The following is a 16,456-nucleotide window of genomic DNA, read 5'->3' as shown; positions in this document are numbered from 1 at the left end:
AAAAACAATGAGGAAAGTCCTGCTCATCTCTTTCTCCATTGTGTCTTTGCTCGGGAGCTCTGGGGGATGGTCTACAACAAGCTCAATATTTGTTGGATTATGAATGACAACTTGTTAAGTTTGTCCTAGGAGTTTCGAGGTCCCTCTTCCAACCCCCTTATCCAACAACTGTGGGAGTAGATTCCCCCTCATGTGAGCTGGGGTATCTGGAGGGAGAGGAATGACAGTATATTCAGGGACAAGGAGGCCTCTATGGAAACTGTGTTTTCTCAATTCCTAAAGTTGATTCTTGAGAATATCTATGTTTCTAAAACTCGGTTGGCCTCCAAACCTCCCTCTACTTGGGGCTGGGAAATTGCTAGATGTTGGAAAATCCCCCCCTCCTTCTCTCTTGTTGACTGCTCTAAGAGACTCCTAAGGCAAAGCACAGTCTGGTACACTCCGGCCACCCATTTCAAACTTAACTTTGATGGGGCTTGTAGGGGGGTCTGGCTTCTGGTGGAGGGGTTATCAGAACCCAATTGGGGGCCATTGTTGCTACTTATGCAGGCAACCTGAATGGGCATTCTTCTAATTAGGCTAAAGCAATGGCCTTAGCCTAGGGAATCTGTCTCGCCCTCACCATGGGAATCAGGATTATGGATATTGAGGGTGACTCTAAGTTCATCATTGATGTTGTCAAAGGGTGGAATAGGCTCAATTGGACCATTGAGGGAACCATCAGGGACACCCTCATGCTCATCTCTGAACTTGATTCGTTCAAAATTATGCATGTCTGCAGGGAAGGCAACAGAGTGGCGGATGCCCTGCCGACCCTTGGCCTAAATCTTTCTAGTTTGAGATGTTGGAGGAGCCATAATTCCCTCCCGGACCATGTTAACATCCTTCTTTAGGAAGAGAAATTTAAAATTCTTATCAATGATCGAGTTGTTGCCAAGTTTTTTCCTTACTCTCCTCTCTTCCCTTGGGGTCGTCTGGAAGTGTTGGTTTCATAATTCAAATTATGAGAATATTCTTTTGATTTATGTCGATGTGGTGGTGACTTGTTCGTCCAGGTTGGCGGTGAAGAAGGTGCTACTTTTTTGGCAAATCCTTTGGGCTTACCGCGTTATGATGAGGTACGATTGGAAAGGTACCGTGTTGGTTTCCATCGGTATTTGCTATCTTTTCATGCCTCGTAACGAAGAAATCATATCCAAAAGTGATTTCAATTTTTCCCATGCACCCAACTTCATGTCTCACATAATGACGTCAGGCTCACACACTTCCCATTGTCTTTTCTCGGCTTGCTTCTCGAAGGATCTCTGCAATTTTCTCTGCGAAAATATTTTCATGTCTAAAGAAGTTCTGTTGGCGGAGGATATGGGGGGTGAAAGAGTCAGATATGAACCGGACAAACCGGATGACTTCAAGAATGACCCCCTGGTCTGGAATTTTTGCATTGAAGGAGGGGTCGCCAATTTTTTGGAATGTCTACAGGGCCATGATGAGCAGCTCTCAGCTGCTTTTACCTCCTCCTAGTCTAGGAGGCGTGTTTCAATGGGCGGCATTTCTTTCGAAGTCTCTAAGGAAACAATTACCTAGGCCATGAAGTTGGCCCTTGACAGACAACGCTGGAAGCACATCAGCCATGTTGCCAACAGCGAAGGCCTGAAAAGCTTCTTTCGCAATCATGAGGACCCTGTCAAACTCCAGGGTGGGTTTGCTTGGGAAGAGCTTAAACACCCGTGGAATATGATCCGCCTTATGATTATGAAATACTTCACTCTCGAGGGTAACCACAAGGTATTTTACTACTATCATTTGCCCCTTCTGAATTATTTTCACAATTACGATTTGCTCTGTCTGCCCTTTTATTTACTGCATTCCATGGAAAGCTCTATTAAAGACACCATGGACCCCAAGCATGGGGATAAGCCGCCCTACCTCCTTCACTAGGACCTCATTTACAGGCTGTACAAATTTCATGAGGCCCTTTGCCCCCCCCCTCGGAACCTCTCACTCTCTCAGCCCCCTATGCCAACTCCCCAGCAGCTTGCCACCCTTTCTATGGCCTTCCCTAGATTTTTCCAATTTTTGCATGAAGTCTTTGCTATGGCCAACTTCTCCATGTCTCTGCCTACTTTTGCCTCCACTGTTTCTTTATCTGCGATCTCTCCCAGCTTGACTCTGTCCGCCTCTCCCAACATTTCCCACTCCCTGTCCAAGGGTAAAGGCAAAACCCCTGTTAAACGCAAATGTATTGTCTTTGAAGACAATTCGTCTTCTGAGGATGCTAAGAATGACAACCCTTCCCCTGATTCTGAGGTAAAAAGGAGATCCTCCAGATTGGCTTTCAAAAGCTTGCATAAAAAGAAGACCCCTGTGATTGAAACTCTTGACTCAGAGGAGGACCCCATTAAGGACAAGGAGGGAGAGGACCCTAAAACCACTATGGGGGCCCTCGATGAGGATGTTGCTGAAGCGGATATGACTAGGGACCCCATGGATTTGGGCACTGTTGGTGCCATTGGCAAGGGCAATTCTAAGATGCAAGCCCAAGACTCTTTTGATTTTAAGGATAGGACCCCTATGAACATGGGCACTGTGGGTGTCACGGGTGAGGAAAATTCTGATACTAAATCTCTGGACTCTAGTGACTTGGACTTGGATATAAAGATGGTGGAACAGATGATGAACTCTATTCCTTTGATGGGCCTGGGCAATGATATCGACTGTTCCCCTGCTGAAGACGTGGTCAAGACGATCGATATGACTATGGATGACAAGGCTATTGTGAACCCCCAGGGTGTCCCTACCCTAGAGAAAATGAAAATGTTGTGCACAGACGTGTTGGACATCATGCAGAAGATTGAGAACCTGGGCCATGTGCTTGAACTGCAGGTTATCATGGATGATGTCAATCGGCTCAAGAGCAAGGTGGAGGCCAAGGACGCCCAAATTGCAGGCCTTAACAAATTTTATCTGTAGATCTTACATAGTTCGGTGTTCACCCTCTCTCTGTTGAGGGAATGAACTGCGAACACGGAGGAGGAGAAGCGGGAGGCTAAGGACCTGTATAAGTTCTTGTTTACTGAATGGAACAGTGTCATTGATGTCACTGGGGTGCAAAAGGCGACCATGTAGTTTGTTTTTTGTGTTTTATGCTTGTTTTTTATTTTCAAAGACTTGGCCTCGTTAATGTTGTTATAGTTTTGTTACTGTTAATGTTGTTATAGTAATGTTATTTGCATTGTGGTTGTGTTAATAGTTCTACTATGTAAAGGGTCAGTGCCCTCGTTCTCACTACTTTTTTAATCAAAAACATACTAGAAGTATAGAAAGGTAATTTTAAATTATGGGTTAAACTTGAACCTGAAATTTGAAATTTAATATATGCTTGAAAATTTTTAATGTTAAAAGATATTAACACATTGAAGGGAAAAAATGTAAAAATTTGTTTTGCCCAATTTGATACAAATTCTTGAGCCAGTTATTTATGGGTGTTACAAGATTTCATTTGTTACTACATAAAAAGTGAACAATAGAATTTTTTCATTTTTTATAATTATTTTGAATTTATATATAAATATCTATAGAGCAAAGCACTTCAAACTTGAGAAAGAAAATGTCAACTGAATTTGGTTAATATAGTTGAATTTATTGAACAAATTTTAATGCAAAAGTTATCTTTCCTATGGAATAAACTAATAGCACAATGTAGAAAACAAACTTTTAAAACCCTAGAGTAATGGAAAACACAATTTTGCAATATTTCAAGCAAATACTTTCAGTGTACTTCCAAAACATTTAAATATGAAAACTATTACTAGAGAAGAATCTTAACCAATGAAGATTTTGATATGAGATAATCCCCATTAGAAAGGCACCATCTAGGGCTTATGCTATAAGACTAACATATAAGCACAAAACAGACCAGAAGAATATACATTACAAAGAGATAAGACAAATATAAAAATATTAATACTAAATATAAATTCCATTAACAAATTTTTCACCACCAAATAAATTAATTAATTAAATTAGACTAGACAAAATTAAAATTCACCAAAGAAATTGAAATAAATCTCATTACTACAAAATTTTCAGTTTTTTTTTAATATTTAATTTTTTTAATAAATTTAATTACAATTTATTTTCATCATTATGACAGAGGCTTTGGGTCGAGTAGTCAAGGATTTTCATAGAACTGGTCTACTTAAGGGCATCAAAATTGCAAGAGACTTTTCAGCTACCCATCAACAGTTTGCAGATGATAACTTATTAATGGGTGAAGCCAATCCAAGAGAAGCGAATCATCTTCACAACATCCTTCTTTCCTATGGTAAGGCCTTGGGTCGGGTTATTAATAGAGAGAAGTCTGAAATTTACTTTTTCTCTACTCCTCCCAAATTAGAAATCAGAATTATGAAGATCCTTAACTAGAAGAAAGGGAATCTCCCTCGTGTTTATCTTGGAATCCCAATTGATAAAGGTTTGAGGAACTCAAAGCTTTGGGACCCGTTGAAGATGAAATTGGAGCATAGCATTAATTCTTGGAAAGGAAAATGACTCTCTTGGGCGGATAGGTTGATTATGCTTCAAATGGTTATTTCAGCCTTCCCTATTTATCTTCTATCTTACCTTCCTCTAACAACAGGCATGAACTCCTTTCTAATACAGAAAATGAGAAAAAAAAAATTGGCAAAGCTCTGAGGAGAGACATAAAATTGCTCTTATATCTTGGGATAAAATTTGCAAAGTGAAGTTCATGGGTGGTTTGGGAATCCGTAACCAGCGCCTTCAGAATCAAGCTTTGGGTGCCAAGCTTGCATGGAAGATGATCAAGGATCCAGCAACAAGATGGGCAAGACTTATGCACGCTAAATATATTGAGGATGGGATCTCAAGTAACTTCATGAGAATCAACAATTTGCCCAAAGGATCAAGGATATGGAACTTCATAATCAAATGCAGACCCTTAGTGGTCGACTATTTATCTTGGGATGTCCATGATGGGTCCTCATGTTTATTTTGGGAGGATTCCTAGGGGGGGCTATCCAAGTATTGATAGTTTGATTTCTATCCAAAGCACAAAAGATGGGCTTAAACTTAATTGGGGAATATATATCAAGGACTATGTTGTTTTCTCTGAGCAATACCCCCTTGGCTGGCATTGGAAAAGCTTTGAGGGGTTATCTCTTCCTCAGAATGAAGTTGATCAACTTTGGCACTCCATCAAAAGAAGGCAATTTTTTTAAAAAAAGGGTCATGACTCCCTGATATGGACTCCATCCAAATATGGTCAATACACGACCAAGGAAGGTTATAATCTTATAGCAAATCAGTATGAGCAAGAAGACCTTGGAATACATCATAAACTCTTTTGGAGTAGCAACCTCATCCCAAAAGGAGTCTTTGCTTGGTTAGCCACGAGAAAGAAAATTCTCACTGCAGAAAGAAGGTCCTTCTAGATGCGTTCTATGTAAGGCTCAAGAGGAAACAATGAACCATCTTCTCCTAAACTGCTCTTTCTCAGCCAGATTTGGAGGTGGCTCTGTGCTAAGTTGGGGTGGATGTCTGCCCTCCCTTATGATATAGTTTCCCTTTTCCAAGGATGGCCAATTAGACCCAAAGATGGTATTCTCGACCCTTTATGGGAAATTGGTCCCTCAAGCCTCATTTGGGAGGTTTGGAAAGAATGAAATAGGAGAATTTTCGACAACAAAGCCAGGAAGGTTGAGTCTATTATTAATTCTATTGAAAGCTCCATAGTTGAGTTTATCAATTGCAAATTGGTTTTCAATCTCAATCCCAACCAAAAATTTACGGACTGGGGTGACAAGATAAATTTAAGATGGAATGGCATTAAAATCCCTCCCCTTTCTAGTAAGAAGGTTGAAGAGAGAAGCTCTATTGCTTGGTTTCCTCCAAAATCGGGTCGGTTAAAGCTAAACTTTGACGACACTTCAATAGGTAATCCAGGTCCTTTAGGCATTGGTTGTGTTATCAGGGACCATTCTGGATCCTTTTTAGGCAAATTAGTTATTCATGTCCCACCGGATACTAATAATATATCAGAGTTCAAAGCTCTTCTTATAGGTCTTATAGAGTGCTTCAAGAGAGGTATCAAGGACATTGAAATTGAAGGGGATTCAACCATTCTGATAAATGTGATTAGATCTAAGGATACCCCCAATTGGCGGCTAAAGGCTTTATTGGAAAATATTTTATCGATACTGGATGAGTTCGATAACGTTTCTATCAGGCATATTTACAGAGAAGCCAACATGGAGGCAGACCTACTTTCCAAATTAGTAGCTGAAGGGTTAGAATTAAGATGGTGGGCGGAGGATCCCAGGTTAATATCATAACTTAAACTAATAACTTGATGAGAAGTGGCAAGTAGAATCAACCATTGCTCTCCATTTTCTTTTCCAACCTTTAGCTTTTCCTGTTTCCTGCCACCTTTTTTGAATTTGAAAAAGTTCGATAATCTAGGTCATTCATGTATAGCAAAACGGTCATATGGTTCAAATGGACTTTGATAGGCTGTTGTTACTCTTTTCAAGGATCAATTGATTTGTTATCGAATGACATGTTCATAAGTAGCAGAAATATACCATTTGTCTTCGATGCTGAGGTGGCAAGATTTCCTTCTAGAAGTGGGTTTAATTACAAGCCGCCTGCAATCCATGAGTGATGATGTTGATGGCTTTTTGGCTAAAGCCGCATTTATGATCTCTTCAGGTGAGGTTGTCCTTGCTAGCTAATATAGCTGAATTCCAAGGTACATGTCGTCCTTTGTCTTCAATCGAGTGTGGCGGTGACCAACCTTCCTCATTCAACTTTAAATTTGGAGAGAAAAAGATGGCATAGTTAAAATTGATGACGCTCCATTTCTTCATATTCTCTCTTGGTTGGTAATTACTATCCTTGGTAGGATTTTTGTGGATTATCCTCCTCCAGATCAGCTAGCCTTTCCTCTTTTTTGCCATGATGATTTGTTGTTGTCCTTAAGATCTTCTGACACAACCAGTATTTTCATTGAATCCCTCTCTCTCAACAGCTCCGACATTTAAGGCTCCCGTCTAGCCCACTTGCATTGACAATTGAAGAAGGTGAAGGTCGAATTAATATTTTCAAGCGGTTGCTCTGTCTTGATGTGTTAATCAATTTTATGTCATGATGGCATCTTTATTTTGAGGTTGTCAAGGCCTATCTAAGGGCAAAGACAAGAAGTTTGCATCTGCTTGTGGGTTGGCTAGGTCCTCTAATATAGCCCAATAATAAAGGCGACAAACTTCTCTCGAGAGAAATAAGTGTCATCTTAATTGAAGGAATTTCACCCTCTTCAAGAATTCGATTCGTCTTTTTTGTTAACCCATTCCTTGTAGACTGCTTGGCTTTCTTGCTTTTTTCACAAGGTTTCTTTGCTTTAGAATTGTCAATGGTGGAGCCTCCTTCCAGGATTGTTATCAAGCTATCTTCAGACCCCATTCTTTGCCTTGGGGTTGATACATCGATTTCTCTTTCCAATCATGTTCGTCAATGTTGCTTCAAGGAAATAAAAGACCTCAGACTCAAGCGCTTGCTCCGCACGGTTAACCCCCTCGTTCTCATCGCAACAAAAATGATTTTGGGTCAAGGTCACCTGGATAGAAAGGAATTTTATAGGGATAACACGTAGATTTCCTCTCGGTTTGTGCCTTTTGTTCTTGATGTAGGGTTCTTTGAAGGTATCACCTTTGCCTTGGCCTTCGATCTCTTTAAGCCTAAAATGTTAGGTGTGTTTGACAAGGTCTTATATTATGCCCTACCTGGTTCGAGCGTTATGAGGCCTGCAGATATTGACACTACCCATGAAGGAGAAAATGTCACCTTCTACCTCTCCTGGGACCTAAAAGGGCTTGCCAGGAGAAAGCACAAGCAAAATGTTTCAGCAACTGTAGACTATTTGAAGTGGAGAATCTCCCTAATCAGCCTAGAGACCATAATAAGGAGGACTTCAAAGAGTATGCAATTCTCAATGGCTTCCTTCAAGAAGAAGAACCTATCGACCCTCCTCTCCCGAGTGGAGAATCTCAGGTTGTCATGTCGAGTGTTTCTGAAAGTGGTGGGAGCAGTGGTCTGGGTCGTAGTAGGGGTCGTCCAAGTGATCGTGGTCATAAAAGGGGTCGGGGTCGTGTGCCAAGAGCATAACCGTTGCAGTTGCCTCCATTCAAGTTTTGAGAGATATGATCCCCCCCTATCTTTTTGTGCTTTTAAGTTCATTAAAGAAAAATCTTGTTAGATCTTAGACTCTGGTAGGAGGTTCTTTTTCTTCTTACTCTAGATGGCGAATACAGTTTCATATTTTGGAGGTTTTTTTTTCTCCTATTATCTACAAGGACTGTTTAAGTTTATTTTTGTAAAAAGTTATCATTTTTATAATATAAAATCTATGACTTTGCCTTTATCGACCAAAAAAACAAATTTAATTAAAATTTTTGGATATTTTAAACATTAAAAAAAATCTATCAAAACAGTTTAGTTCAACCATATAATGATAATTAAAATCCAAATCATAAATTTTAAAATATTGAATTTTTAATATATTAAATTTTATAAAATCCAAACTTGAATTTTTTAATTAGAAAAAGTGATAATTAAATTGAGTATTAATTGAAGAAGTTTCGTATTACTTTCGTACGCATATTATTCAATAGGAAACGTAAATTTTTGTTCATTTATGCAATTGAATAAACTTCTTATGCTCATCAATCGCATGAACTTCTTATTACATAAATGTTTATGTAATAAGAAGTTCATGCAATTGATGGGCATCTTTGAACCTAAGAAAAGTGCAAAATTGATCTAATGTTGTGTTGCGTCTTTTGCTCTACTTGTAACCAAACTCAATGAACTTGTAATACTTCCTTTGAAAACTCAAGTGAGAAATTTGTTTGATTATGAATTGAAGACTGGTATTCATTGTTCCTCAATTCAAGCCCAATATTCCTACAAAATAGAATTATGCATCCACACGTTGACCCAACTCCAATTGTAAACTTTAAAATAAAAATTAAAAATTAAAAATTAAAAAAATACAAACAATTTGAAAGCAAAAGATGGAAATCAAATTGAAATTCTAATCTAACATGCAAGCCTCAAAATTGATTTCAATAGACTAGATTTGCATAAATGTGATTGTATGAAAATATTGAATAATAATCTTATTTGTAGTTTTTTCTAGGGAAAATCAAATGAAAGATGAGGAGATATAGTTGACAACTGAAAAATTGTCATTGATGATAATTATGAAGACATTCTAAAAAAAATTAAAAACTAAAAATTAAAAATAATAATTTAATTCCCCACTATTTCATTTAAATAATATAGTATCAAATTTATAATATTTATTTAATTTATTTTTAAGAACAATATATATATATTAAATTGTCAAATATTTTTTAAATATGAATTTAAAAACTTACTTTAATTACACTAAAATTATATAATTTTAGGGATATTTTTATCTATATCATTCTTATTGATGAAAGTTTTTAATTCATTCTGAGTAATACATCTCTGATGTAATTAAAAAGAAAAATAAAACCCAGAACTACTATGTTAACCTAGAAAAGAAAATCTCAAGCTCCATCTACAACGTTAAAATTTCTTCTAGAGGGAAAAAATAAAACCCACAATTACTGTATTGTCCATCTAGAAAAGAGAATCTCAAGCTCCATATACAACGTTAAAATTTCTTCAAGAGCATTTGTTCCAGCAGAAAAGATGGGAGGATCAAAAACTGATCTGATTTACGCGGGACATAAGATTAATAATAAAACAACATAAATGTGTCATGATGGGCCTCATGGTTTGTGTGTATCGAATGGAAAGTAAAACAGATCACATAGAGAAAAACGAACACATAACTAGCTCACAGTCGACCATTAAAATAGATTTCTAATTTATGTACACTACGAAAATTCCCTTCAACAGCAATTGGTCTAGAAGAAAATGTAGTGAGAACAAAATAGATTTGGTTTATGCAAGGCAGAGATTACTAATACAATGAAGCAACATACCAAAACATTGAACCATTTCACTGCCGAAAACTGAAAAATGGGCTTAGAGAACATGTTCAAACTTAGAGATCATCGGGTTACCTGATCAGCCAGGAGGATATGCGACAATAAAGCAAAGCAGATACACAAAAAAATTGACCAAAAGATGCTATCTCCCATTATATGTCATTAATCAAAAAATCAGCAGCAAAACAGCTGTGTCTATTTGCATGCACGAATGTATAAAAAATCACTATAAAACGATTCAAAAAGAATGACAGTTTCATTTCATAATCTCAAGGACTCCATAACTAATTGGAGGTAATATAAAACTGATAATCATATCATTAAACTCAATGCACATAGTAGCAAAGAATCATTAAAGCCACAGCTAACTGGCTTCTTTTACCAATTACTCACAGTTCTTAAGAGCTTGATACACCATACATAATGGCTTATTTACTGAAGATAAAGAAATTAACTTTCAAAACTGCATATGAAATCATTTCTAAAATTCAACTTCTATTTCACAAAGGACCAAGAGAACATCCCTTGTTGTCCTAACCAATCATGGAATGCCTTCTTATGATAAATTGCACAAGCTAATAGAAGCTCATTAAAGGATGCTTGGTCTCCACCAAGGGTGCTCCATAGTTATACGAGACCTTCAGCAAAATTTCTGGCAATCTCTGCAGCATATATGATCAAGATATGTTTCATGCAAAAAAAATAACAATAACAAATATAAAAGGAATAAATAACTCAAGACTTGTATGATAAAATTATCAAAAGTGATTCATCTTATTTATTTGTTATCGATCTTCAAGGCAAGACGCTAGCAAGTTCAGTCACAATGTCGAGGAAAAGTAACACTGACCAGTCACGACCAAACACAAGATATTTCATCCATGCCATTTGTCAGTCAGATGACTCTGGTTTAGCATTCTTCAGCTGGTTCCCATCAGACAAAAGTAAAAAGGAATAAAAGAGAAGCATTGCAGCACTGTCAAATTCAAGTTCACTTTGTGTCAAAAACAACTTTATTGCAAACAGAAGCAACTAAAGAAGAATGGAAGACTTAATTACTTATTACATGAAGATGGAAGTATGAAATAAAATCCATGATACAGCATTTTTATTGAAGAAATATACAACAAAGTCACTTGAATAGCAAGAACTAGATAATTGAAATAACTTAAAATATCTAATATTGCAGGTAAAACCCAAAACTAATGCAGGAGCACCTTAGGGATCAAACAATCTTACGTCAGCCAAAGAGAGTTTCCTCTCATTTTGCTGTGTTCTGGCTTAAAGTGTAAATTGTGATTTCTACGTGCAATTTTGGTTAATGTTTGGGAGCCTGAGCAAACTACAGTATTACCATGAAGGCCATTGGTTGTGACATTGGTGCCACTTATAGGCACACAAGCTGAATCACACTCTTGTATCAGTATTAACAGAAACAACCTTTTGTAAAACCAACAAGTGAAGCATACAACTGCAGAGGAGTGAAGTATATGGTTGGCAGGAGAGAATGTCAAATGCACTGTAAGTAGGAGAGAGAATGAAATATACAGTCGGCTGGAAAGAGAGTGAAATGTATGGTCAGCTGGTGAGAGAGTAAAGTGTACGGTTGAAGGGAGAGAGTGAAGTGTACAATCAGCTGGAGAAAGAGTGAAGCCTATGGATGATTAGAGAGAATTAATGGTCAGTGAGAAGCTGGAGCATCAGATTTCTAAAAGCTTTGAATACAAACATCAACTCTTCCATTATCTACACATTGTGGGAGGGCAAACAGTCACCTGTGGCTAGTTCTAATGGCAAAATGAAAGAGGAAGCACATAGAGAGGGAGAGTTGAAATTCATGGTGAGAACAAAATGATTCTTATGCATAGTTGGGGTTGTAAAAGGGATTAGATTGAACCATAGAGAGCCTTTGCAAATATGCCAATTATTCTCATTGCACTGGGTAGCATACATTACACTCACTCACTGTTGGGTTCCACGGCCGTCGGGGATGGGGAGACGGGGGGACGCGGGGATGGGCTTTGGGGACGGGGGGACAAAGGCAAAAAGTTTCGGGGACGGATTTTGGGGACGGGGGGACTTGGGCCTGAGGGGGGGAAACGTGTTTTCGTGGAACACTTAATCTTCTAAAACTAATATAGATTGTGTTGTCCTGATTCTTCAATTCTTCCTTGTTTGTGTTGCTTTTGTTCTGTTAGTCTATGCAACTGTTAGCCAGTTGTTAATTCGACACACTTGTAGTTGGCATCAAATGGTATCAAAATAGGAGTCAAGTCCCATGAGCTCCATAAGAAAGTGCATTTGTGTGTGTTTCACATTGCAAGTGGTACAGAAGGAGCAATGGCCCACAAACGAAGAAGAGTAGGAAAAAACCAATTTGGCAGAGCAATGCGTGTAGCAGAACTTGTTAACATGTCAAGACACCTTCAAGCAAGGCTCGATGTGACTGTGTAGAGAAGAGGAGTGATTGTGATGGAGAAAGTTAGCAAGGATAAGAGGGAAATGTTGCCACAAATACGCCCAAAGGGCCTTGACTATGAAGAAGTCACCGGAAAAGAAAGGTTCACAGGAACCATAACAAAGAACAAAATCAAACCGAGGTTTGATCTCCCAACTTATTAAAAAAGCCTAAATCCAAAAAAATGGATAAATTGAATAATAGGGATGGAGAATATATTTTGAGTTTAAATCAATTGAGGACACCCAAAGAGTCAAGTATGTGAGCACAAAGTTGAAGGGACATGTAATATTGTGGTGGGACTTTGTGCAAAGTGATTGCATTAAGAAAGCGAAGAAGATTGCAAACAAAACAAGGCAGCCAAAGAGAATATATAAAGGAATTTTATGGGCCTAGCATTCAAGTTGGTCACATAGATGACAATGAGGGAAAATCTCAAGGTATGTCAATGATTTACATATTTCAAATTTAAGATGAAATGTGTTTGCTAAAGATACATAATGCAGAAGAGACCTACCAAGTAGTGCTCAGAACAAAGAAGTTGTACTGCAGACAACAAACCGTTTTTCTGAGTTTTGGGTGTTGACTTTTGTTTCCTACCCTATGCACCAAATTAATCTTCTGCTCAATGAATTAGTTTTCTGCCCTATGTGTTTGTTCTTTGCTCTGTGAATCAGCTTTCTGCCATTCACAACTGTTGTTTTCTATCCTACTGCTTTTTGTTTTTTGATGTGCACAAAATTGTTTTCTGTTGCATACAACAAAAACCCAATTAAATAATTTTCATCCAAAAATCTTAATTCTCTTTTGTTTGGCAAGTAAAGTTTGAAACCTACTGATCTGCTATCCAAGGATGCACCAAAATATTTTGCAACAATTTTAACGTCAAACAGGGATCCACACACTCAGACATGTCACTTGAAATCTTCTTTTTAATGAAATCTATGTCTACCACCCAAGGCAACATAATGATCAACACTCCATCCCTTGCACATATTGGCTTCTACCGAACTCTTTTCCCACCTTAGTGAACTTTTTGTCATCTCTTTATCTATCGACTTTCATTCTTTGACTTCCTATAAGCATTTGAAAGTTCTTCAACCTGCCTACGTTAAGACATAGAAAAAGATAACAAAAACAACATAGAACAACAGGGCAAATATGATTGTTTGATTGAATGGAGAAACAAGGTTTTCGCTTTGAAACTAGACACAATATGAAAGTTTTGAAAAATTCCTTATAGGGTACAACAGATTAGTTTCATATTTAAACAAAACATATGATCCATAAGGTTTGGCATGCCAATATTTGAGCTTTCTGTTAATTTTAGGATCAGACTGATAACAGAAAACAGAAAATAACAAATGCAACACACATAACACAGCAGTACCCTGAGAAAACCTCCCTCTTGGAGGTGAAAAACCCAGCAACAAATATCTCAGATTGTATTAGATCAAAACACAGTAGCAGACTTACAATATTCCCTTGCTAGGGCATAACCAAAACTAGGGCAAACTTATCTGTCATACAATAATCTGATCAATTATCCTTCAAGGGCAGATTGTTGTCACTGTGAATTAATTCGGCAGCTAACAATGAAGGTGATCGCTGATCTAAATGAAGTTCGCCAATCTGAATACAAGTTCGCTGTCCTTGTCTGATGAATTCGCTGCACTTTGATTAGTCTGCCAGCCCTAGATAATTCGCCAATAAGGAGATAGTTCCTAGGTCTAGGATGATTTACATGCAGAAGTAAATTGCTGATTACAGAGATAGGTAATTTGCTGATTATTTATTGATTGTAGAATGATCATAAATCATCTTGTATATATATGACTTAATGCCTCCAATAGATCATAGTCGGCCTTGTAGTTTTGGCGCCAAGAATAGGATCAGACCTTTAATTACAAGTTACATATAGGTCCGCCCTAATTACAAGTTACACATGATGCCCAATTAGGGCCAGACCAATACATGTTGACAAGTTACATTATTGCACAAGGGGTTCGCCCATTTAGGGCCAGACCTAATTGCTTTACAAGTTACACAAGTTACATGCTGCCGCCCATGATTACATATTAAATTATATCATCATTATGGCTAAGGCTGACAAACCACTTAGACATCAAACGTGCTAGGTCGGCCCCTAGAAGGATCCGACCTAGCTATACATCAACACTCCCTCTTAGCTAGGGAGGAGTCCTTCTCAATAACCGAGTCACATAGTGACAACCATCATGGCTACTCCCATGAATGGAATTACACATGAACACAACCACCATGGCTACTCCCATGGATGACGTCATCTCGACATGACGTTCACCATCGTTGTTCCCAGAGGGTGAACAAACACAAGTGCTAAGTCATGGAATGACACCCACCATACCTACTCACAGAGGGTGGATAAACACAAGTGCTACATCATGGAATTTCTTCCATGACATTCACCATGCCTACTCGCAGAGGGTGGAATGAGGACTTTCACCTCAAACTTCTCCCAGAGAAGAGTGCATTACCACCATGCCTACTTGCAGAGGGTGGTTCCACCATGCCTACTCACAAAAGGCGGAACAAGGGCTTTCACCTCAAACTTCTCTCGCAGAGAAGAATGCATTAACAAGGGATTGCACCTCGAACTTCTCCCTCACAGGGAAGAACTCATTAGCAAGGGACTGCACCTCGAACTTCTCCCTCACAGAGAAGAACTCATTAACAAGGGATTGCACCTCGAACTTTCTCCATCACAGAGAAAAATGCTTTAACCAAATCTTCATGACGATGTAGCTCCCTCTGAAGCTGAAATGTTAGGCTCCCTTTAAAGCTGAAAAATGACAGGCTCCCTCTGAAGCTAAAAATCAGGCTCCCTTTGAAGCTGAAATGACATTTCCTCCTTTTAGAATAAGAAATCTTTTGAGTTGACATTTGACCTTGGCTCCTCCTGAGGTGTCTTTATGCCAACTTCTGCAAAAGAAGCTAGAGGAGTAGACCTGAATTTGCACTCTCAAGCATAGTGACCATACTTATCACACCTGAAGCATTGAATGTGAGATAAGTCCTTCTTCCTTTATGATTAAGAGACAGGATCTGATTCTCTGTCTCTATCCCACTTCCTTCTTTTGCCTCTTTCCATACGTGTAGCAAGGACTTGATTTTCCACATCATAATGATCACACTCGATTCCTCTTGCTATCAATCTTCACTCTTCTTGAATGCAATCCGAACGAAGACGATCAAACTTGTGAAGTTTTGATCTTGCACTGATTCCTTGAATGTAAGATTCCCAGGATGCAGGAAGACCATTAAGAGCCAACATGGTCAAGTCCTTGTTGTCAACAACATGACCAATAGAAGAGAGCTGATCTCTCAACTCAGAGATCCTCATGAAGTAAGCAATAACAAATTCTCCTTTTGCCATCTTGATGTGATGAAGTTGTTGCTTTAAGGCTAGAGCATGGCTTGTGTTGTTGATTTCGTACATCTCCTCCAAAGTTTTAAAAATCTCTCTTGTTGTCTTCAACTTGGAGATGATAGGAACAATGTGGTCCTTCACGGAGTCAACTAACATCTTTTGCGCCTTGATGTCTTTCTTTTTCCATTGAATCTTTTCTTCATCTTCCTTAGGCTCGGAAGCTTCGCTGTCCACAAATTCTGCCAGCTCACTTTCATTCAAAGTGAGCATGATTGTGAATCTCCATGATGTAAAGTTTGATGCTCCATCCAATCTGTCTTCAACCCTGAGGCTGTTCACCATCTTGAATGAAGCGGTAAGTAGCATGAAGTAGGAGAAGTGAAGCAAACTACTATCAATCTAATCACAATCAATTCGAACCAAGCTCTGATACCATGTTAATTTTAGGATTAGACTGATAACAGAAAACAGAAAATAACAAATGCAACACACATAACACAGCAGTACCCTGGGAAACCTCCCTCTTGGAGG

General features: G+C 38.4%; 1 protein-coding gene across 4 annotated transcripts in view; it reads right to left on the bottom strand.

Annotated features, from left to right (window-relative positions):
• Positions 1-10,353: 10,353 nt before the first annotated feature.
• Positions 10,354-16,456, bottom strand: part of LOC131031102 (protein FATTY ACID EXPORT 3, chloroplastic) — an 88,139-nt gene continuing 82,036 nt past the window's right edge. Inside the window, exons 7-8 of one of the 4 annotated variants that reach the window (XR_009102972.2) lie at positions 10,909-10,982; positions 10,354-10,720 (exon numbers count right to left, since the gene is read on the bottom strand). Coding sequence is in view for 2 of the 4 variants with exons in the window: in XM_057962133.2 (XP_057818116.1) it covers positions 10,950-11,034 (85 nt within the window). In the remaining 2 variants the exon portion in view is untranslated. Of the gene's footprint in view, positions 10,721-10,908; positions 11,035-16,456 lie in introns of all 4 variants that reach the window. The other 3 variants (XR_009102973.2, XM_057962133.2, XM_057962132.2) reach the window with 3 other exon arrangements.

Source organism: Cryptomeria japonica, chromosome 7, assembly GCF_030272615.1.
Source record: "Cryptomeria japonica chromosome 7, Sugi_1.0, whole genome shotgun sequence".
Taxonomy (NCBI): Eukaryota; Viridiplantae; Streptophyta; class Pinopsida; order Cupressales; family Cupressaceae; genus Cryptomeria; species Cryptomeria japonica.
The sequence above is the reverse complement of the archived record's forward strand: the minus strand, read 5'-3'. Positions and strand labels throughout refer to the sequence as shown.